Source organism: Abramis brama (assembly GCF_963993115.1).
Source record: "Abramis brama genome assembly, chromosome: 1".
NCBI classification, from domain to species: Eukaryota; Metazoa; Chordata; class Actinopteri; order Cypriniformes; family Leuciscidae; genus Abramis; species Abramis brama.
This window is the reverse complement of record NC_139963.1, coordinates 27,469,427-27,494,231: the sequence shown is the minus strand read 5'-3', so window position 1 is coordinate 27,494,231 and position 24,805 is coordinate 27,469,427. Positions and strand designations below refer to the sequence as shown.

General features: G+C 40.7%; 1 protein-coding gene across 1 annotated transcript; it reads right to left on the bottom strand.

The window, feature by feature from the left end:
• Positions 1–3,007: 3,007 nt before the first annotated feature.
• tmem114 (transmembrane protein 114) lies at positions 3,008–23,719 on the bottom strand. The gene is made up of 4 exons (XM_084123673.1): positions 23,457–23,719; positions 23,228–23,305; positions 19,812–19,949; positions 3,008–3,956 (listed from the first exon to the last, which is right to left on the bottom strand). Exons 1-4 carry the CDS (start codon positions 23,632–23,634, stop codon positions 3,724–3,726), a joined length of 627 nt encoding a protein of 208 aa, XP_083979799.1. The 5' UTR covers positions 23,635–23,719; the 3' UTR covers positions 3,008–3,723.
• Between the last annotated feature and the right edge of the window lie 1,086 nt (positions 23,720–24,805).

Below are 24,805 nucleotides of genomic sequence, written 5' to 3'. Positions count from 1 at the left end.
AATGTAAAATCACATAACGTAGAAAATGCCTCAGGAAAAAAAAAGAAAGAAAAAGAATGTGGTGCTTCTCATCTGTGAATACAATCAAAGCGTCTGCAGATAACGCTGTATTCCAGGTTGAATGACTCCACAGGAGATGAGTTCAAGGTCAACCTCAAAAAGCTAGCCCTTAAAATATTCAGAAGGAAGCTACTTGAATTGGAGCATTAATTCTGCTCTGAAATAGCATTACTTTTTATGCTTGACCTGATATTTCTACTCATTGGATTGTCCAAACAGTGCCTGGACGTGTTAAGATACTTCTTGTTGTTTTTTCAATGATTTCATGGCATATATTGAACCTCTTCAAAGTACAAGTCTAACACTAAAGATACACTTCTAGGCAAAATTATGTTTTATACACACATATATTTAATAGTAATCATAATATAAAAATAATATAATATAAAATCAATTTCTGATTTTGTATTTATAGTAGGGTCACTGTTTCATTCTGTTAACAAATGATTATAAATCTTTTTGCTAATTTTCCAGCCTGTCAAATTATCAGTTTATATTTTCAATGTCTCACTGTCTTATAATACACTCAACTAAATATAAGTAAACATGTACATTGTTTAAGTACATTAACAGTAATATGCATTTAAAAATGTACATGTGAGATTTAAGCTCAAGACATCCTCTTTTTGTTTGCATTCATTGGGATTGTTTATTTTTTGTATTATTTCCAATCCTTCTCAAACAAGCCCAAAATCAATACTTCCCACCTCTCAGATCACTGAGATCAAAATATTTGATGAAACCGCTGTAGCAAGAAACCTCCAGCCCTGACAGTAAGCATTACATATCATAGGCCTGGTTTCACAGACTGGGCTTAGATTAAGCCAGGATTAGGTCTTATTTAGCATTTAAGTAGCTTTTATAGCATTTAAGTGTGCCTTAGAAGCATTACTGGTGTGCATCTTAAGACTCTGACATATTTTAAGATATATGCCACTGCAAGTTACTTTCAGTTAAAACAGCTCAGACATGCATTTTAGTCTGGGTCTTTAGAGGAGAACTCCGGTCAATTTTAACATTGAGCTCATTTTTTTGTAAATTTGGAGTGCTGTCAGTACAGAGAACAACGACAAAAATCGGCGTTGCCTACACCGTGTTATCCTCTTTTTAAAATTTGCACCCTGTTGACTTCAATGGGGCAAGTTTTAAACCTGCTTTTAGCCTCTTAACATCCTTGATGTGTCATTACAAGTGCACAGCCATGTTAGATGATTCCTTCAGAGTGAACATGGGTGAATCTGACTGCAGTAGATGTGAAAGATATGAATAAAAATGAAGTTTATTCAGCCAGCGCACATACCTGTATTTACATCCTGTTTTCGGTCGAAGTCCATAGTAATCGATTGTCGAGTTCACGCGCATAGGTTTAGTACCTATGATCACGCGCGTGAACTCGACAATCGATTACTATGGACTTCGATCGAAAACAGGATGTAAATACAGGTATGTGCGCTGGCTGAATAAACTTCATTTTTATTCATTTCTTTCACATCTACTGCAGTCAGATTCACCCGTGTTCACTCTGAAGGAATCACTCACATGACCTGTGCACTTGTAATGACCAAGCGTGCCGCACAAGCCCTGAAAAGTGAAGCCAAAACGTCTCGATTGCCCCCCGGTGACTGGTCCTAGTATAGGTCATAAGCCCCGCCTCCCCATGTTATTCAACGGGACGTGAGACCAACTAAACAATTAAATTACACTTCAAATATCTTTTTTCCAAAGGTGGTTTCTTTCATTTGCTGTCGTTTTTATCACGCTGATGTTAGTTCAAGTGTCTGTTTCAAAAATAAGTTGTTTTTTAGTTAGTTACGTGATGCGGTGGTGTAACGTCATGACTGACAGCTGTGATTGACAGGTTCTCTGAGCGAAGTAGTCACTGAAGCACCAACGGGCATTTTTTCGGGATCTTCGGAGGACTGAGGAGATTGTATTTACTTTATTTTAACAAGCCTCTTGACGTACTGCAATCAATTTTTAAAAAAGTGTGCAGAATCCACTCTCCCTGAGTGCATTCTGCGAGAGTGAGGGCGGAGCGTTGATTTCGCGGCTTTACTTCCTGCTCACTACTGCGCAGGTCTGGTCCCGAGATCGCTACTGCGCAGACTCAAGTTCCAATATGTCAGCGCCATATCGGGACTCTGGCGGCTTCAGTTCTCATCAATGGAAGAGAGCGAAGGGGCGTCGTCCATCTTTTTTTACAGTCTATGGTAATGACACATCAAGGATGTTAAGAGGCTAAAAGCAGGTTTAAAACTTGCCCCAATGAAGTCAACAGGGTGCAAATTTTAAAAAGAGGATAACACGGTGTAGGCAACGCCGATTTTTGTCATTGTTCTCTGTATTGACAGCACTCCAAATGTACAAAAAAAATGAGCTTAATGTTAAAATTGACCGGAGTTCTCCTTTAAGCCTTGTCTGTGAAACCATGCAATAGGGTCTTTTCTACAAGTCTCCTAAATCAGTAATTGTGGAAATCAGACAGACAGATGAGATGCAGCAAGGCTGTTGTATCATTTCCAAAATGAAACCTTTGTGTTTGTCGTCCATTTACATAATGATTTTATAACAAACTTTATAACCAGCCATCTGGAGAAGGTGAAGCATCTGCTTTCACTAGTCTTGTATGAACATAATAAAACTATAACAATGAATATTTATTCAGCTAGATCTAGGTTCAAGTAACAAGGTCTGATTGTCGTGTATAGGCAAATTGGTAGTAATTAATGAGGAATGTATTTGCAATTACTGGCTGCTTTTTAAATAAGCACTCTACATGAAAATCAACATGTGTGTTGCTATAAATTGGCATAAATCAATCAGAGGGCACCACCCCTCTCGAAAAATAAAACAAATACGAATGGTTCATGTTGACTGTGCTGCAAGAACTTTTATCCTCTGGAAATATTCAAAATGCATGAATCCCTTTAAAATGACACAGTAAAGTGGCAAAACTGATCTTTAATTGTGATTTGAAAAAATGCAGAGAGACACAGAGTACTAAATAGACAAAATGAACATTAATAACTTAAAAACAATAAGCAAATGCAAGTTTTAAAAATGTGGTTGCAATGGTCGACAAATGTTTCTAATACATCAAGGATTCCCTTTATTTTTTCGTTTGCTGAACCCCCTTAATTATTTACTTGAGGATATTTTTAGTGTTAATACATTCTTCAACATGTTTACTTGTATATTTAACATTTTGACATGTTTTTTATTGTTTTTGAAATTATTATTATGTTTTAATTTTATTAATTTAGAATTGGCATTTCTGTCACAAACATAAAACAAAACTCTGCAGTTCCCAGAGGAACCCCTACTGTATAAAAAAAGTTGCTGCTTTTTTTTCCACTCCAAAATGAGTGGAATCTTGTATAACTTATAAAAAAATTGGAAAAAGCGGAGTTAAAGCGATGTAAAAACACGTTGTAATTATTTATTTTTTTACCTAGGGGTTCACAAACCTCAAAGATTGACCCTTGATATGACCTTGAAATGTATGAGATGGAACTACTGAAAATTTCACTTTTCCCTTTAAAAAATATGAAAATGTAAACATCTATTTAAATTTCAGTGTTTATATGTCATTTTCATGCCTTCATGTGGTGCAGTTCTCTCCTGTCCTTAGAACAATCCTAATTCAGACCATGTCACATCAGATCATTTTTCATCTTCTTCCTGATTGGTCAGCTGGCTCACTCTGGCTGAGGCAAGTAGGAATGCCATGGCAGCACAGAGTTCTCCAACAAAAGAAACAGAGGCCAGAACCAGAGACCAGCCAAAGTAAATCTCTATGTCCTCCAGGGTTTTGTGGCCAGAGATACCCACAGCCTCGTTGAAGGCGGCCGCAGAGTATGCCATGTAGACGCAGATTCCAGCCAATGAGAGCACAGCTGTAAGGAACAGAGCAGGAGGACAGGCGCTTGTAAGACATTCTTAAGTGCTAGTAAACCGTAATCACTAAATGAATACATTGTACTGATAATAGACAGTATTCACATCCCATTAAGGATGTTGTGCTTATTATTATTATTATTATTATTATTATTATTGTTGTTGTTATATTTCACAACCAGTCAAAAGTTAACTATGCTAGATATTTTTATACAAAACACATATTTTAATTTAACATTTTTGTAGATAGTCTAAAAGTTTCTGATGGTTTAAAAAGCATTGCAAGTTTAGCTTTTTTTTAACTTTAATATTCCTCTACAATGTGTAAAATGGTATAAAAAAAAAAAAAGAAAGAAAAAAAACCACAATAATAATAATAAATATAGCTGCGAGCAGCGATTGCGGGCCCAAGCCGGTGGCACCGCCACCCTGGTGCCTTTAGTTACACTAAAGCCACCGGGGTGGCGGTGTCACCGGCTTGGGCCCTCCATCGCTGCTCGCAGCTATATATATATATATGCCAGTTGGTGGCGCTATAACTTTGACTCATAATAGTTACATCCATCTGATCGGCCTCTTACCACGAACACACTGCTGCAGTTTCATCAAGATCAGTTAACGTATGCAGAAGTTATATTACTTCGTGTTTCTCTTTTCTCGCCATTGTTTCCTCGCCACGGCCAAACCGTTCGAGATATCAAAAATCCGTCCGGAATTTATCATCCTCAATGTCTTGACTTCATGCTGACCGAGTTTGGAGGCGATTGGATGAATTCTCTAGGATGAGTACATCAAATTCCACAGCATGCGTTTTTCAAACAACCCATAATAGCCGACATCCTGTTGGGCGTAGCTAATAACTTAGAGTGCGGAAGTTGTTCGGCCCGATGAGATCTATATGTGTACCGAGTTTCATATTAATTCATGCAAGCGTGTTTGATATATGGACCAAGTTTTCAGACCGTGTCCAAGGGGGCGCTGTTGAGCCCCCCTGCCACGCCCGGGTACCAGCTTCAGCCCGGCTCTGATGACCGTGGGTTCTGACCTGTGTGGAAAGTTTCAAGAGTTTTTGAGCACGTTAAGGGCCCCAAAAGCCCCTGAAACCTTGAAAAACAAAGATTAAATGGAATAGACAACCCCCCCCCCCCCCAACACACACAGACACACAGAGAGAGAGAGAAAATTCTCCAGAAAATCCACATTCAAACCAAAATATCTGACTTCCTGTGGGTCTGAGGTAATGACTGTAAATTAGAAAGTTGTCCTGCTTGATGAGAACAATACACCTACCAAGTTTTGTGATTCTAGGAAAAACTAAGCCCCCATTTTTGACTAAAGGTGGCCCTACTGAGCCATTCCACCACGCCCGTTTCTGAAACTTTGCACATGTCTACTGGCTAATAAATGTGATGTGTCTGTCGAGTTTCATGCATTTTCAAGCATGTGAAGAGTCTCAAAAGCATCCGAAAAGAATATTAAAGTTTGATGCGTTGCCACGGCAACAGTATCTAAGATATCAATAATCCTTTCACAGGTCTACATCTGCCGTGTGTCTACATTATACACATAAAGTTTTAAGCAAATCGGGTAAAATCGAGAGTGATTTCAAAGCATTTTGAAAGTGACATACTTCCTTTTGCCAGTTGGTGGCGCTATAACTTTGACTCACAAAGGTCACATCCATGTGATCGGCCTCTTACAACGAATACACTGCTGAAGTTTCAGCAAGATCAGATAATGTATGCAGAAGTTATAACACACTTCCTGTGTCCCATTATTCGCCATAAATTCGTTTCCTCGCCACAGCCAAACCGTTCGAGATATCAAAAATCTGTTCGCAAGAATTCATCCTCAATGTCTTGACTTCATTCACACCGAGTTTGGCGGCGATCGGATGAATTCCCTAGGAGTATTTCACATTCCATTGTATGCGTTTTCCAAACAACGTATAATAACCGACTTCCTGTTGGGTTTTTGTAAAACTTAGAGCATGAAAGTTGTTCGGCCCGATGAGATCTATATGTGTACTGAGTTTCATATTATTACATGCAAGCGTGTTTGATATATGGACCAAGATTTCGGACCCCATTCCAGGGGGCGCTGTCGAGCCCCCCTGCCACGCCCGGGTACCAGCTTAAGTCCGGCCCTAATGGCCACAGGTTCTGACCTGTGTGCAAAGTTTCAAGAGTTTTTGAGCATGTTAAGGGCCCCAAAAGTGGCAAAAAGGCAACAAAAAAAAATAATGAAGAAAAAAAAAAATTTCGCCCTTTCAGGGCTTGGGCCCTAATAATAAAAATAAAGCAGAAGGTCTTTCTATTGACAGGCAGTGGAATTTCTTTCTCATTGGAAACATATTTTGTAAATGAACCACCACATCTTCTGCTCCACCATCTATCGAGCAAATGATAGTCTAACACAACTCTGCACAATTATAGGGGGCATTGTAGCTGAAAGCAAGTCATTGATGCTGGTGCTCTTTTTACTTTAAAAAGCCCATGACTTTTGAGAACCTACATCACAATCAGAGCCTATCAGTTCCTGCAGGTAATTTAAAGAAGAGGCTCCAAGGTACTGAGTCATTTAATGGTTGTGATCTATAATCTGATGACATTTAGGGGCATATATACAATGATTCAATGTTTTGATGTCAGTCTGATTAAGTACATGTTGTCCATGTACATGTTGGGTTTAGTTGTTGCCCCAGTGTCCACAATGCAACACAATTTCTTTTTACTGTCATACCGAGCAAGTCTTGAAACAGAAAGGCTTTTATCCTGAGATGGATTTCAAGTGAACCTGTATTTTCTCACAAATTATGTGGGTAGGTATTTCATTAAGTTAAATGGGCCCAAAAAGAAATGTATTCCATTGTCAGTGCTCAAAGTTCATAACATATCATAAAAAGGACAGTGAAAAACATGGTGACCTGTACAAATAACTCAGGAAAAACTGGACTAACAAACACCAGCATTTTAAAGGGACACTTCACCCATTTGCATTAAGCTTTGCATTGTTAGAAACCCAGTCATACTATTGAATGGTCGTGCAACACTCTCTCATTTTCCCCTGAGACGGGAGAAATCCGTTATTTACCTCTTACACTTCCTCCTACAATGACGCAAAAATCGTCATTTTGCGTCATTGTAGGAGGAAGTGTAAGAGGGGGGGATTTCTGTTGAGACTACAAGCACTAGTTCCTCATCTTTCCCAGGGGGCGGGAACCGCTCACGTTACAGACCTATAACAGATCAGTGGGTGGGACTTTACTCTCTGAACCTGAAAGCAATATCCTCCATCTTGTTTGAAGCTAAGCTAACAGACGCTGTGGAGACAGATGTAAAGTTATGACAATAGCGGAGGAGAGTGCTCAATATGATATAGAGGAAGAGGATTTCGGAAGTCTGATGCTTGAATCAGGTGTTTGTGGCTACCTTTACAAGCCGGATTATAGCGAAGAGCAGCCGAGGCAGAGGACCTGCCTGCCGCGGACGAGGAGCCCGGACTGGCTCGAGTTAGGGCGGACTGGTGGCGCCGGTGATCTCACTATGCAACTCATAGACTGTCAGATGCAACTACGAACACCGAGATAGAGTCCGTCTGCGGCAAAGAATTTCAACGATGACAATTTCTTCTGGACGAAATCTCTGAATCAGACGAGGACACGGACGTTTGTGTTGAGAACTATCCTAGTTTCGCACCGCATATGTTCTGACTGAACATCCAGGTACCATGCAATAATTCACCTTTTCGAAAAAAATACAAACGAGGAGTAATGCACTAATGAGTTCGCCAACTAACTAGACATTTCGTGTGAATGTGAAATTAATTTCAAGCTCTGGTGGTAGCTAGCCTTGTAGACGGAAGAGTGATTTCTCTTATAGGCAGATATGCGCTTTCTGGATTAGTGGGAGTGGCTTGCGGAGCTGTGCAATGTGGTGCATTGTGGGAGTTGTTGTCTTTCATACAAATGCGTCCTGAAGTTATTTTTTGTCTTTCCTCGGTCACAAAGGCACCAAATTCAAAATTTATTTTACATATCGACTACATATATGACCCACTTTAAATAAAAAACAATGTTCAAATGGGTGAAATGCCCCTTTAAACATAACATTGAGTAAAATCAGGTCTGTTGTGAGCATTACTAGAAGAGAGCACAAGTTTAACACAACCGTAGTTGATCCAAAGTGCTTTACAGTGCAATCAAGTAAATCAATAAAAATAAAATAAAGAGAAAAGGAGTAGAAAAAATGAGATAAAAATCAAGTATCAAAATCATTCAATGTATATAACATAGAACAGCAACTAATTTAAAATACATACACAACATCACTCTGAGAGGCCCTGATGTTTTAAAGGTAAACTGTTCCAGAGCTTTGGGGCGACTACAGAGAAAGCACCTTTTGATTTACAACGAGAATGAGGGACAGATAAAAGTAACTGATCACAAGATCTTAGTGACCTAGAGGCTGTGTATGGCATAATAAGATCACAAATATAATCTGGGGCCAAACTGTGTAGTGCCTTGTACGCAAAAAGAAGGATCTTAAAGTTGACTCTAATTGGTAGGTAGGTAGGTTAACTTTATTGTCCCCAAGGGGAAATTCTGCTTGGGCACAAATCACATCGACAAAAACCTGAGAAGCATCGACATAAGCATCGGCATAAGCTCTTATGTTTTCAAGGTGCTTAGAAATAAAGTGCGAGATGCGAAGGATTGCGTCATCAGTGCTGCGTTCTTGTTTATAGGCGAACTGGTACACATCTACGTAGCTTTGACTCTACATCCTTCATGAGCATAGACACAACAAATTTTTCAAAACATTTCATTACAATCGAGGTTAGAGCTATGGGACGAAAGTCTTTATTCTCAGAGGCGCCTGTTTTTTTAGGCAGTGGAGTTATAACTGATTTCTTGCTTCTTATGAGCTGGGACAGTGTGAGTATTTAACGACTGTTGGAAAATAGGGCACCATGCCATTGTTAGTTCTTCTGCACAGCTTTTGAGCAGAAAGGCTGGGAGGCCATGAAAAGTCGTTGGATGCTAAATGGGTCCACTTCCAGATAACAAGTAGAGTCAGTAGCTGGCAGGGACTGCAGAACACTGTCACATTCCTGAGAGAAGTTTTGGGAATCAAATCGCAGAAAAAAGTCATTCAGCTCATTTGATTTATGTTGGTCGTCCAGTGTGATGATTTGTTATTTTACAGGGTTCATATTAGTCACTGATTTCATTGTGTCCCAAAGTTTTTTGGTATTTAATGTTTGGAAGTTTTGTTCCATCGTTTGGCTGAGTTTTTCCCTCGCATTAGTGAGGAGTTGTTTAAGTTCCTTTTGGACCACTGACAATCCTGCTCTGTCTTTGCTTCTAAAGGCTTGCTTTTTTCCTATTTATGCAGTCTTTAATTTCTTTTGTAATATAAGATTTGTTGTTGCATGGGGTACACTACTATGTCCTTCTTGGCCACCACATTGTCAACACAAAATCCTATGTAGTCTGTTATAGTACTAGTAGCCTCATCAAGCTCTAATGAATGAAAAATCGACCAATCTGTACACATGAAGCACCCCTTTAGTGTTTCAATTGCATCATCTGACCACACATAAACAGATTTATGTTCACGTTTACTTGACTTGAATACAGATTTGTAGGTTTGTATTAAATGTAATGTATTATGGTATAATGTATTATGTATTATAGTTGGAGATGGGGGGTTTTGGCTTGACTGAATATGCCCCCTTTATATTTCCATAACATTTATCTAAGATCCTTTTATTTCTCATGTCACATTTTACATATTGTTGAAAACAGTCGCACCAGCGAGTAGCCACCCAAGTTGAGCAGAGAGTTCGGGACTCCTTGGTGAAGCCACGTCTCGGTGAACACCATAAGGTTAGATTCCCGGTACTCGAAACAGCTCCTTTGGTTGATACGAAGCTCATCCATCTTGGGTGTCAGCGATCGCACATTGCTGAGGATTACTGACGGCAGCGGTGGCTTGTTGGTTCGCCGGCGGAGCCGTTCCCTGATGCCTCCCCGTTTTCCTCGCTTGCGTTTAAGCCGTGTGCCGGTATGTGTTGCTCGGATGGCTGCTGGCAGGTTATCCGGTGGTGTTGATTGAAGTGGTCGGAGGGACAGCAAAGTTTCTCTGGAGTAACCACGACTTAGTTCATGTTCCCACAGCACGATTGTTGCAGGACAGGAAATTAAGTGTTCGCTGATAAAAATCAGGACTAGAAGTATAATGTGGAGGCCCGATGCCATTGTTTGGGGCTACCGACTACTATCGTGGTTCAGAAATTCTCTGTATAGCAAAGCTTGCAGTTGTCAGCTCCAACATATAGTCCCAAGCGAATGTTTTTCACTTTTGCTATAGATCGGAGTAGAAAAAAGCTACTCTTTACAACTGCATTACAAAACACTTAAGACGCGAATTAAAACAAAACACCACAAACACTTAAAAGCAACAACAGCACTCGCCCGGGTCGCTACAGAGCAGCGCCACCGGAAATGGATTACCTCCATTTACAAAACAAAACAACTAATTGGTAGCCAATGTAAGCAATGAGGCAAGAAAAGGGGAGAAATGATCCCTTTTCTTAGTTCCTGTTAACAATCTGGCTGCTGAATTTTGAACCATCTGTAACCGAGACAGTGTAGTTTGAGGTAGGCCAACGTAAAGAGAGTTACAGTAGTCCATTCAAGAGGAAATTAGTGCATGAATCACAATTTCAAGGTCTTTACTTGAAAGAATGTTTTTCACTTTTGCTATAGATCGGAGTAGAAAAAAGCTACTCTTTACAACTGCATTTACATGCTTGTCAAATTGGAGAAGAGGATCAAAACAGACTCCAAGATTTTTTGCCTGATTGTGTAGGTTGTTACTTAAAGTGTTAGTTCACCCAAAAATTGAAATTCTGTCAAGTAATTACTCACCCTCATGTTGTTCCAACCCCGTAAGCCTTTCGTTCATCTTCGGAACACAAATTAAGATATTTTTGATTAAATCTGAGAGCTGGATCACTAAAGGTAACATGTAGAGGGAAAACAAAAGAGAGCTAAAAATGGATCCCTGTGGAACACCACAATGGATCGGCACAGAGGGTGAAGTGAATGACCCGATATTTACAGAGAAGGTCCTTCCCTTTAAATATGAGGCAAACCACTGTAAAGCAAGGCCCTCGACTCCAACAACACACTCAAGTCGTTTCAGAAGAATATTATGATCAATAGTGTCAAAGTCAGCACTCAAATCTAAAAGTATCAGGATAACAGAAGACCCAGAATCAATGGACAACAGAATGTAATTTGTAACCTTCAGAAGTGTTGACTCAGTGCTATGCAGCGCTCTAAAACCAGATTGAAATGGGTCTAGAATATTAAAAGTATGCAGGTATGAGGTAAACTGTAAGAGTGCAGCTTTTTCCAAAATCTTTGAAATTAATGGGAGTTTAGAGATAGGTCGGTAGTTGTAATGCACGGTGTGGTCAAGGTGAGGTCCTTTCAATAGGGGCTGTACAATAGCATGTTTAAAACTTTCTGGAAAAAAACATTTATTAAAGAGCTATTTATTATAGCTAAGAGGATGGGGCAGATTGTGTCTAAAACCTCTCTAAACAGACGACCAGGCAATACATCTGACTGACAGAATGTGAATTTTATCTGATAAATTATTTTAAGTAATTGAGATGAAGACACTGGTTGAAAGTTTGTAAAGCTACTGGATGTAAGGACCAATTTAGAGTGATCTATGTAAAGAGGAGAAAGATGTGATCTAATATCCTGTTTTTTCTGAACAAAAATTTCAGAAAATTGTGTGCACCTCTCACATCAGGAACTGGACAAACCACAGGATTAAGAACCGAATTTATGGTTTTGAAGAGAACTTTGGGCCTATTGGCATTTTTTGCAATCAAGTTTGAAAAATATTTTAATTTTGCCTCACTAACAGAGTGCTGATAGACTGTTAAGCAGTCTTTCAAAATTTGGTAGGAGACTTGGAGCCCATCCTTTTTACACCTGCGCTCAGCCCTTCTGCACTCTTGTCTGAGAGTACAGGTAGATGCATTTAACCAGGGCTGAGGACTAGATCTGACTTTACACTTCTTACGCTTAAGTCAACGTCGACTAAGTGGGGATCTATTGAAAACGCCACTAGTGCTACCACTTTCCAGTGCCTAGACAGAAGCCTCCTGATCCCCCCGTGATTTAAGGCAGAGAAGGGACAGGGCTTTAGGCCAGGGAAGTCACTGCTGTTCCTACAGGACCACTGGGGAAGCGTTCCCTGTACATGGAAGGAAGGGACGCTGCGGAAGCCACATCTTGCCAACAGGGAGGTAACATGTGGAGAATACACATATGTACTGGGCGAATTGACGGGCAGTACAACATATGGAATGTCACTGGGGAGGCTCCAGCCTATAGCGGGGGGAGCTACCAAACAGACAGTGACAGCAGAAAGCTCTGCCAAGGGAAGACACGGGCTCGCCGCAGGGAGCCGTATCGTGCAAGAATACACATATGGGATCACCATAGGGATCGCAACATATGGACCCAGCCAGCGGTAGGCCTGGCTTCAGACGCTCCGCCGCGTCCGTCGCCGGAGGTTGTGGAGGAACTCAACAGGTTCGGTTTAAGAGGGAACTCTACTGGAGCAAGAATTGCTCACGTATCCAGTCCAAAGGAGGGGAATGGCGCAGCAAGCCAACACTTCGAACCAGGCTCAAGTGAAACTGGCTTCATGAGAAGGGAGCCCACGTGAGCAGCGGTTTGACTTTAGGTGTGGCCCAGCCCCCAAATCTAGAATATCTGTCAGCGAAGCACACTGTGTCAACGCCTAGGAAGGAGCACACACTCACTTCAGAGGAGCTCACCACCTAGGTGGACAGGTGCATCTTGGGATTTTCACCAAGATGAAGGCAGCCACCATTTCAGTACAGCCTTCCCTTTCTGCTGATTTCCTTAACAGACAAGAGCTGGTCTGAGGTCCTAAGGCTTGCGTTCTGTGCACGTATAACCGCAATGAAGTGAACGGACAGAGAAAGCCAGGGCTGGGTCTGCCTCCTCCGGGGCAGCGCTTGCAGGCTCACCACCTGGTCCCACCTTTAGGGAGAGGTAGGAACCTTGTGCACATATCCAGGCCGGGGTCTCAGCTCGTGAGAGTTAGCTGGCCCGAATTCAAGGCACAACTCGTTGACCGAAAGCAAGCAAGTACCTACCCTCTAGTAGAGACCACGCGAGCAGGAGAACTGTTTCTTTAAAAACAGAATTTTTAACTCACTGCCTGCAGTGGCTCAGGGGTGGTCTCTGCAGTGCAGTAGCACCAGAACCAGAGATAGGGCCCAAGAGGATAAAGAGGGGCGCAAGGCAGATTCATTTCCCTTGCTCCCTCAGGAACCTGACGATCAGGACATGCTTCCCATGTAACTGCATCTTGATGTGCATCAAAAAATAGAGGCAACCTCATTTTGAGGGTGGAGGACACAGCCCTCACTCCAACCCATCTTGCAGGAAAGAGAGCACTGAAATGACCGAACACCTTCAGGATCTCCTCACGGAGAGAAGACTCACTCAATGAATAGGTTCCACTTCTATTTGGTGTAAGCAACACTTCCCCTTAGGGGGTGCTCTCACAGAAGTGATGGTGACTACCACATAATCCTGTGGTAGCTACCTGAACCTCCGCGTCCATTTTTAGGACCGGCCTGGAATCCCTCCAGGGGTCTGAACGCAGTTGCCCTGAGAATGTATTTAGGGGAAAGTCAGGAAGGGCTGTCAAGGGGAGCAAGTTCAAGAGAACTAGGTCTGGTTGGGCCAATAAGGGGAAACTATCAAGACCTGCTCCACTCCTGACCTAGCACAGTACGTGCAAGCGACATGTGCGCACAAGACAGGAGCACTGCTCAACACTAGGTGTGAAGAAAATCACTGAGCTTCAGGAGCATCTCTGCTCAACACCTGAGTGTAGGGCTGTAGTCAAGACCTCCTTTGTCGAGTCCAAGACAAGTCCAAGACCAGGACTAGTCGAGTCCAAGTCAAGACCGAGTCCAAAGAGGTTCGAGTCCGAGTCAAGACCGAGTCCAAAAAGGTTCGAGTCCGAGTCAAGACTGAGTCCAGGACAGGAAAAAAAAAAAGCAGTCTGCTAAAAAAATATAGGCTAGCCTATAGAAATTAAATCATGTAATAATGAAATAATGAATAATTGTAATTTTATTTAAAATAATTGACTAATTCAAAGAACAACAAAAAAATAATAATTATATAGGCCTAAAGGAGCACACACATTCGTTTTGACTGTCTCATCAGCCTTACATTCTGTTCCTGTCAATCATACACGCGATGTCAACCAATTAAACTGCATGAGGGAGGGCCGAGCCAACTCACAGACACACACACACACAAGAGATGCGGATAAACCGCGGATCGGGCGGATGACGTGACGAAAAATAATATTTTAGCCTACCACTCATGGAATAGGCAAAGAAAGAAAGGTAAGAAAAAAAGTCGGAAAACTTTGCCCATTAATTAGATGTGCAAGGCAAGCAGGCTAGTTTTCGGGGTTTTATGGACAATTAAAAATGTGAATATTCACGTTGCACTAGCGGTGGACTTTCAGCGAGTTTATTTAAACATTTATTTTTTATGGAGCCGTTTATGAGTCAAAAGAGCCGGCTCTTTTCATTGAGCTGAGTGAAACGAACCGGCTCATGAAAAAGAGCCGAAATGCCCATAGTTATTAGGTGGCCAGTGTTTCACTTTCCCTCCAATAATATTTTGTTTTAATATCGCGGCGACGTATGTGTGATTACTGGGAACATAATAAAGACACCTGGACTCGGTCGAGACCAAAAGCCATATTTGGCAAGAGCAGTGGCCGAGACCGAGACAAGTCCGAGTCCGAATACCAGCGAGTCCGAGACAAGTCCGAGACCATAGAAAAGCGGTCTCGAGTCCGGACTCGAGTCCAAGACCGGACTCGAGTACTACAGCCCTACCTGAGTGTGATGAAAATCACTGAACTTGAACGGGCGCCAAGTGACAATGAATCGCATAGCCGCTTTTTTACAAGGCTCACTGGGGAACGCATTTCTGCGGGGCCCCGGGGCCAGCTGAGAGCCAGTGTCTGTCCAAGGGTTGTCTGCTCGGACACAACTGGCAGAGGAACGAATCCGGAGAGTCAAACAGATGTAACTGTGCTGCCCCGAAGTGGTCCCTGCCCAGCTGAACCACCTGGGGATGGAGTCTCCACTCTCCCTGGCCATAGGCTGTCGTGAGGCTCTTCGGCGGCACAATTGAGCAGGCCGGAAGAAATAGTGGAATGAAGCGACCTCAGAAGTTTCTGACTCCAAGGAGGAGGTGACGGATGAGTTGTGACATGCGAGGGAAGCTTAGCGCAGCGGTCGCGATGCTGTCTTTTCAGACCAGTACCAGCTCACTGAGCAGCGGTGGCTCAAGCGAGGTGAACAGCAACAACTCGAGGCAATGAATGCCAATGCAGTCGGAGGTCGCTCAGGCCTCCGTTAAAGCATGCCCTTTGTACATGGCCCCTCAGTCGGTGTTAGTGGACCTCGTTCTAGGAGCGGTTGGCCCGGAGAAACAAAAGGTCTGATCAAGGGCTGAGGGTTTAGCGGCAGGCCGGGGTGATCAGGGCGTGCCGCTCTGCCACGGTCACCTCGGGACTCGACCATGAAGCCAGTGCTCAAGTGGTCTTCATATGAAGGAAGCCATACGGCTGCGTCTGCCATATGACCCAGGAGCCTCTGAAAGTTCTTTCAGTGGGACCCTTTCTCACTTCTGTATAGCACCGACCGGACACACTCTCTTCTTGAAGAGGCGTGTTGGACCGAGTCTACCTCCATACCGGAAAAAAGATCTTCAACTCGTGGGCGAGAATACTCTCTCCCAGTTGACCTGAAGACCCAACTGACTATGGAGCACTCGAAGGGTAGGACTCTGTACTGATACTTCGAACCCTCAAACACAACACGTAGGATGGCCTGTGGTGCGGAAGGTTAGAGATCTGAAGTACATGTCGTTCAGGTCAAATGCTGCAGACCAAGCTTGGGGGCGGGGCATTATGAAAAATGCCTCTCTGTGTTAGCCACTTGGACGGAGGCTTTCGAGAAAGGGCCAGTTTCAAGTGACACAGGTCCAAGATGGTCACGACCCACAACATACTAGGTACCATGAAGAATGAGTTTATAAAAACTGGCCTTCATATCGGCTGGAGGGAGCGGCTATATCGTGTCCTTCGCCAGTAGGACAGCGACATGCGCACCCAAGACAGGAGCACTGCTCAACACTAGGTGTGATCACTGAGCTTCAGAAGCATATCTGCTCAACACCTGAGTGTGATGACTATCACTGAACTTGAGTGGGCTGAGTGATAATGAATCGTATAGCCGAGTCTGATGGTCACAGTCTGGTCCGGACCGGTTGGGAAGCTTTTTCTGCTTCTACGAACCAGGCCCATGCCCAGAAGACCACAGACGTACCCGAGGTGAGGCAGCGAAGTGGAGGACAGGGATGTGAGTGTGCAGTGCAACACTTACCTGTCTCCACTGGGCGGCAGGGGATGCGTGAGAAGGCAGATGACCGGGTCCTCGAACCGCACCAAGCTGCTGGCTGGCGACCAAGAGGGGGCTGAGGGGTGCAAGGCTATGCAGGGTCAAGGCTATGTAGCTGTCATCTCTGGATCTGGCTCAGGCAACGTTGGTCTCTCAGAGGGAGGCAGCAAAGCCGAGTCGTCATCTCCAGAGCCCAGCTCCCCTTCTGATGCTGCGATGGACATCCTGTCCTCTGGAGGGGCCCTGAATGAAACAGCTGGTCGGTCCACTACAGAGGGACCAGCACGCTCATTAGGGAGCTCCACCGGTTGCCGTGTGAAAGAGGAGTGAGGGATCCATGGGGCTTTGCCGGGCGGATTACCCCTCACTGTAATCCTCAGATCACCCAGCTCAGACGGCACCCCAGCCCGGGAAGGTAGCCCAGAAGAAAGACTAGGGCGGGGCCTGGAGGTGGGGACTGCACCCTCGCTTTTGGCAAAGGCGAGTCTCAATTTCAACACAGAGATGGTCATATTCCCGCAATGGGAACATGAGTCATCCATGAGACCTGCCTCAGCATGCTGTAAGCCCAAACACATGATACAGCTCTCGTGACCGTCAGAGGGGGACAGAGCCCTACCGCACCCAGAAATCCACGGATGGAATGGCATCTTGAGAAAGACGCACTCTCACCCGTGTTGCTCTTTTAGGAAATGGGACCGTTTATTCCTGCATTGTAAATGCACTTAATTTCATGATATTTTTTTCAAAATGATCTCTTAATCTTCAGCAGAGAAGTGAATTAAGCCGGCTCTCTCGTGTCACATTTTCATGGGCAATCGCTTCAGAGCTAATCAAAAACTCTGAAATAAACCTGAGTTGACAAAACTTTTATACAGAGAGTTGTGAGCCTGTTAAACCAGGTTGAATTTATATGGATTTGTCAACTCTAAACCACTCTTAACTAGCTTTATGCAACAGGCCTCAGATATGGGTGTACTGGTTGTTCTGTTTGTGTTTTGCTTCTTTTGATATCCTTAGTGTTTTGTTTCTTTGAGTTTGTATTTTAATAAACAAACTGGTGCGTTTAGATCCTGCTCATCTCATTCCTTGCCGCAACCAAGTGTGACAATTTGAGAGTCAGTTCCAAAGGTTGGAGTCGACTGCACTCCAGGGGCACAGTCACAGAGCTGCCCTCTGTTCCCCGTGTTCCCCTCCTACATGAACACATACTTGGGTTTTTCAAAAATCTCTTTATTTACCTTGATGTGTCAGCAAAGTGGATTACACACACACACCCACACAAATACACACCCACAACTAGATTGTTGTGTCTCAGATTTGCCACCAGTGGACATTTAAGCTATATTGCTCATAAACTGTTGACTATCACTTGGATCAGCATACATGGTGGCGGCTAGTGATGTGACGTTTAGAACCGAGGCTTTGAAAAAAGAAACATCTTACAGTAAAGTGAGATAGTTTTTGCACAAAACCACCTGACTGCTTCGTATAGAGTGGTGCAGGTATGACGTCACTTTGTAGGCCAATCATTGTTAGCATCACACTGGTCCCCTCGAGAAAAACCTAATAGGATTTTCCCATTGGCTTTTGGATTATCGCTAAAAACAAGCTCTGTGATCAACAAAAGTTTATTATGCTTGCACGTTTTGTCCATCAAGATAATTATCACAGATGATCACAACTTTTATGAATTTTGAAGCCTATATGTAGTCACCAGAAGTAATAAGCTAAAAGTAGGCTATAAACGAACTACACCACGGTCACTCGACTTTAACGTCACCATCACTAAGCTTCTGACAACTTTTTCAGTTTTTATCTAAAAACATTTTCCCAGAACGTTTGAGTTAGAACAGTTTATATAAGCACAACGAGGCTGTAACAGCGGACTGAGTTTACTTTTTCGGCATGATGATGTTAAATCTCCTCGACAGCCTCTGTAGTCCCATTTAACCACTTGTTAGCAACCGCATTTTTCAAGACATGTAACAGCTTTAAAAAAAATCACGAGTGTGGTAATAAATGTATTTTATGTCGAAGAATAAAACGTGAAAGTGTCTTGAGCTTGTGTTCCCCACAGACCTTTTTTCAGCCATTTAACCAAAACCCCATTCAAAACTTCGGGATGATGAAACCGGAAGTGCTAAAATGCTAACTCGCTTCCACGTTTTGGCCTACAATGTCATGCCTGCACCACTCTATTCTGCTTAAAAAATAGCGCCAACCCCTTGCACGGGTTTCGAGAGTCCTTCGCTTCTTTGATAAGAATAAATCATAATACAAGTAAATATTTACATGTGTAGTTTTGTGCATGCTCAATTTGTAATCCCTAGTTCAAAAGCACTTCAACTGACCATTCCACAATAATCTTCATTTATTTTGATCATATGCCTACACGAACCTTGCCTATGAACTAATAAGTTTAGGACTAAGGCAAAAGCTTACATGAATAAGACTGCATGTGTTGATCGAAGCAGATTCATAAAAACTGCTATGGTACAACACTAATGTACATCACTACAGCACACAAGTACATTTTTCCCATTATTTTTTCATAAATTTTATTCTCAGACTCATTTATTCATACGGTTGAGGGGAAAACAGGAAAGGTGAATCAGACGTTATGTCACTTGGTTATTGCAAAATAACAGATAAGAAAAAGGTATAATAATTACGTCTTGGCCAAAGGAAGTTTCAGATGTTCTGCAGGCATCTCTGCTTTCTCTGCTTTGTTGCTTTGTCCAGAAGTCTTATTTTGACTTCTGGAACCCTGGATCTCTTAAGCTTCATTTGCATGAAAGAGATGACTTTTCTCCACAACATCTCATGAAACAATTTTGAAAGTTGTTTTTAAAATTACATGTGATCTAGGACCTTTACATGCCAAATCTATACCTCACAGTCTCATTTTCATCAGCATTAAAAATGCAATATGGTGTATGCTATATTCTGACAATGATTTATATTGGAAGTGCTATTCTATTCTATAATGGAACGTTTTTATTTTCACCACGGAATCAAGTCATGGGTAGTGTATAGGTGAAATGAAAACAAAAACTTCTTAGCAGCTGTTCTTTGCATTCAGAATTGAGTATTTTAAAGATAAAAAAATACTCTGTGTGTGTGTGTGTGTGTGTGTGTGTGTGTGTGTGTTGTTTTTACCACATTGTGTATTCATTACTATCAAAAGTGTCTGAAGATCCAGATGTTCTGTCAAGCGTGACTTGGGTAGAATTAATATTCATGCTGCAAGTGGCTCAGTCAGAGGTGAAAGCGAAGGTGGTACTCACCGCCGAACAGAAGCAAGACTCCGGTCAGGAGCAGCAGCAGGTAGGATCTTGCCAACATACTGATGAAGCCCAGCATTCCTCCAACAAATAATACAATCACGCTGAGAGGCAGCAGGACGATGAACGTTCCTTGCATGTCTGGAGAGAGAAGAGGTCTGGATGTGTCAGTGGGGATGCTCGCAATTCTTGCAGATTCTTTTCACTGGGTCCAATCTTTGTCAGGCTAATTGGACTAATTTGGAAACGGTTATTTCCATGGTTGGCATAGCAATAAAATTGTGTTCTGTCCATTAAGTTGGAATTGTTCTTTTTAATGAATTTGTCTACTTTTGCGAAAACATCTGTGCTCTTGAAAATGTTTTATTTATTCATTCTGAATGGAAATCAAGAAGGCTATTCAGGATCATTTCGAAGAGCTTATGTAATGATGTTTTTTCCCCATTGTGTTGATCATCATGAGAGACATTGTATGAAGTTGCAGTTTGTGCTACAGTTTCCAGATGCATTTAGCATATAGCACATTTTATAACATTTTGCAGTTTTGATAGCAGACTATTAAAAATATGATGTCGTATATCAATGTATACATGTAGAATAAGAGCGACTCAGCCCTGGTAATAAGAATTAGTCTATCATTATTAAAGGAAACTGACGGAGCCAGCCTAGGAGATGCAGGTGAGTGAATGTGAAAAGCTATTTGGCTTTCTTTGTGTAAGCTGGGGTGGTCAAAGCTCAGCTCTTGAGACTTTGTAAGTACTGTACTATTCCCTTAATTATCCTACGTCTTTATGCCAGGCACAACTGAGTAGCTGACATTCCACATCTTCCACTTGTGATTTCGTACTACTTAAATATTCATTAAGTAAGGCATTTAAATTATGTAAATGAAGACATTTATAATGTCACAAAATATTATAATTTACTAAACATTTATATTTCGCATATATAGTTCTTTTGAGCTTTCTATATATTCAAAGAATCCTGAAAAAACATATTAAGTTGCACAACTGTTTTCAACATTGATAATAATAATAATAAATGTTTCTTGAGCAGAAAATCTTCATATTAGAATGATTTCTGAAGGATCACGTGACACTGAAGACTGGAGTAATGACGCTGAAAATTCAGCTTTGCATCACAAGAAATATATGACTATTTATTATAATTTATATTATAATATAAATAAATGACTATTTATTCAACTAGAATTTTTTTTAAATTGTAGTAATATTTCACAATATTACTGTTTTTATATATATATTAGTACAATTTAAATGTAACATTTCATTCATTTTTTATTTGCTATAAAAATTCCCTGTATTCAGTAAATAAAAATCATTGTATATTTATGTGTATTCATATAATATATGTAAATGCACACACTGTATTTTTTTTTTATACTGTCGGACATGCTTGCCAGCAGAATTAGAGACTTTAAGAGTTTGTATTGATTCCAGAGTTACTTATTGAGCATTATGATTAAAGATGATTCAGCATGTTCAAGGACATGGATTTTCTTTAATGGCTTCACTATGAACTGAAAAAGGATATTAGTAATGATGGGAGGCGAAGGAGACAAGAAAGACTGAAATTTGTGTTTGCTGAAATAAGATATATGAATTTTAATGCCCTAATACCAATGGACACAGACATGTATTTTTTTCACTTTAGTGAAAATAGTCAAAAGATATCGACTTCTAATGTTAATGCAAAGCCCAATTTACCAGTCATTTTAAATTGTTGGGTCCATATTGATATGTTTGGACATTTGCTACCAATAAACACAACAGGCAATACAGACAGTGACAAGCTGTCATTTACAATCAAGTTAAAAATCACACTGTCAATTTACAATTTAAATCAAGCCAGCCATTATTATCTTTCTGGAGCAGCCACAATATTGTCGATCCGTAGGATGATTGAATTGGATGGGTGTGTTTCATTCTCGTTTCACTTGTATTACCGACATTATTCTGCACTATTTTTGTAAGCCATAATCAGGGTGTCCATGATGATGTTCAACACATAAGGTAATTCTTTTACTGTTTATCCAAAGATTATCTTTTAGGCGAACAATTCTGCGCAGATGGAGGGGAAAGATATATTGAACAAGCTGTAGGGAGGGTGGGGAGGGGGGCATTTAGCTTTGTGCAGCAGAGGCTACTATCTAATCAAAGCAACACCTTGAAAACCCAGACTTATTGAGTCTATTGTTCAAAGCAGAACAGAAACTAAATCCAATTTGAGCCAGTTTAGGGGTCTTGAATCTGAGATAATCTTGCTTATACAACCTCATTACAGTCTCTTGAGGCAGGTACAGATAATGTTTCAGGTGTAGACAGAGCATGTGAATTAAAAAATCTCATTCAGTCCTACACAAGTGCCTCGAATGGCTCAGACAAGAATATATTTTTTATGGATTTGATGGATAAGAAGACTTTTTTTTTGTTAGATACATTTTGCCAATTTCCTTTATCTTTCGCTTTTCTTCTCAATGGCTTTTGTACAGTTATCAAAATATTAAGACACTTTGAAAGCGGCAAAAATTGCAATTCTACATTATTTGGCTCATTTTAAAAGAAAAACAAAATTATAGCTGGTGATTGTTTGGCACTAAAAAGATGAATAATTTGGAGTGATGTTGCACATTAATTATAGGTTATGGCCAACAGACATATTGAGACAATGAAAAAAAGAAAGAAAAGGAAAACAAAGGAAAATAATGTTGCAGGGTCTGTTGGCAGGTGGCCTCGCAATATTAGCAGTGTAACACATGCCATGGTTCACAGTGGTGCACTTGTTACAGTTGTGTTTCTACCACAGCTGCCCTCTAATTGAAGAGTGTTTCCATGACAATATAAAAGGACAATCAAAGGAATCTGTATGATGGGATTCAGGTTAAAATGGCCTTAAAACACCTTTTCTGTTCTGAAGCATGCAGCTCATTACAAAAAACAAAACAAAAAAAATATTAAAATAATATAAAATGTTGTCATTGTTGTCATATTGTCACAATATCTTGCGATGAAATTATAAGGCTTTATATTGTGAAACATGTAAATGAAAGTGTTTTCTGGTTTGTTCTACTGAGATACATCAAACTATACAATCTTTCTTGAATCACAGTAGTTCATATTACAAAAAAAAATCCTTGTAAATGACCAAATAGTGAATACATGAATACAGCAAACATAAATAACATACAGTCTCAGTATAAAGCTAAATCAAGGAGTTTTCGACTAAATAGACCACATAGCCTACTTCCACAACAAGTGGTATCCCTTAGATAACATGAAACGTTAAAGATAATGATTTTAAGAATTTGTTTTTGTCTGCTGAGTTAAACTTATCAGTAACACATACAAGATCATGAGATATGAGGATGATACGAGGATATGATGACACACAGATCTTACTTAGTATCTGCCTTTGTGAATCTGATAAGTTTCTTCCTGCTCCAAAAGGATTCATTAATGGCCGGCACTGGTTATGAACTGTAAGAGAGAACGATTTCGTCTGTTATTTTATTTTTTTATTTTTTTATAATACTATAATTATTATTTTTTAGTATTAATTATCTATCCACATAAAAACCTAAAAATCACACAAACAGAACGTCAAACACAAATATGTAATGTGACTTACAGTTACAAGTCCGCCACAGTCCAGAATGTGAGCTCAGGGACACTGATGAGCTGTTTTCTCTCTTAGAAGTGTCAATGATGTACCAAAAATCCGTTCCAATTGACAGAACGAGACCTACAAAACTGAGGACACAAAAGGTGGCCACAAAACTGGCCAAACCCGTGAAAGTGACTTTCATTTTGTCTGAATTCAGCTTTCTAATCTACAGTGCTTGAAGAGAAACTCCTCCTTTCTCGCTCCCTTGAGTGTGTTCCTTTCCCTCAGCGTCGCTGGCTCGCTGCCCATCTGGAAGCCCTTCGCTGGATGCTGTGCTCTTTATCCATTAACAGCTATACTGTACTGTAGCGCGATTTCACCGAAAGAGGGCAGTATGTTCCACTTTCAGATGCGCGCGAGTGCGCTGGCTCGCGCGCTCGCTCTCTCGTCTTTGATTGACCGTGAACTGTGGCACAGAAGAATACCGCTGGTGATTATTAAAAAACACACACATGATTAGATATAGACGTAATTGCAACCTACAATCCCCCCTCTAGTATGAAAACCTTTGTTTGTTTGTATTAGATTATTACCACAGGGATCTCTCTGAATTAATTTATTGGTACAGTCAGCCTTTCAGACTCCAGTCAGTTGCCAGGCTGGCTTCTCTTCATCTCTATACGATCAGAAAACTAATATCAGTTTTTACAAATTGTAGTCATTTTAGTTCAAACAAAACAAATCGGTTTGTTTATAAATGTGCTAAATAATAAAATAATATGGCAACACCTTATTTTAATGTGTCCTTGTTACACATGTATTTACTAATTATGACTAAAATTACTCAGTACTGAAATGTAGCCTATAATTACACTGCAACAGGGACACATTAAAATAAAGTGTAGGCATACTAATAAAAACGAATTGAAATTATGGGGTCATAATTGCATTTATAAGAATCTTATCATTAATTTATAATAATACACATAATACACAAAAACACATCTTTTTAGCTATGCATTTACTGAATGAGCACTGTGCCAATGTTCGTCCGACTGTTTGTACTGTACTGTATTTTATTTTTTTATTTTTCTTAACTGTTTTAATTATTCTTATTTCTTTTTATTATTTTAATTTCTTTTATGTAAAGCACTTTGAATTGCCATTGTGTATGAAATGTGCTATATAAATAAACTTGCCTTGCCTAATATGAATAATAAACGTTTTATTAATAACAAGTATTATTATATCAATATAATCAACAATAATTAATCGTTATAGCCTAATAACTAACAAACACTGTAAAAAAGAGTTGATAATAAATTAAATATTTCAGATTATAAATGTGCCAAATAATAAAATAATATTTATAA

What these genes read in the sequence shown, in the direction of transcription:
- tmem114 (XM_084123673.1), bottom strand. Translation starts at nt 23,634, where the DNA reads ATGAAAGTCACTTTCACGGGTTTGGCCAGTTTTGTGGCCACCTTTTGT. An exon ending in TTCACAAAGGCAGATACTAA is followed by an intron (nt 19,950 to 23,227) that starts GTAAGATCTGTG and finishes TTCTCTCTCCAG; the next exon opens with ACATGCAAGGAACGTTCATC. An exon ending in AGTCTTGCTTCTGTTCGGCG is followed by an intron (nt 3,957 to 19,811) that starts GTGAGTACCACC and finishes TGTTCCTTACAG; the next exon opens with CTGTGCTCTCATTGGCTGGA.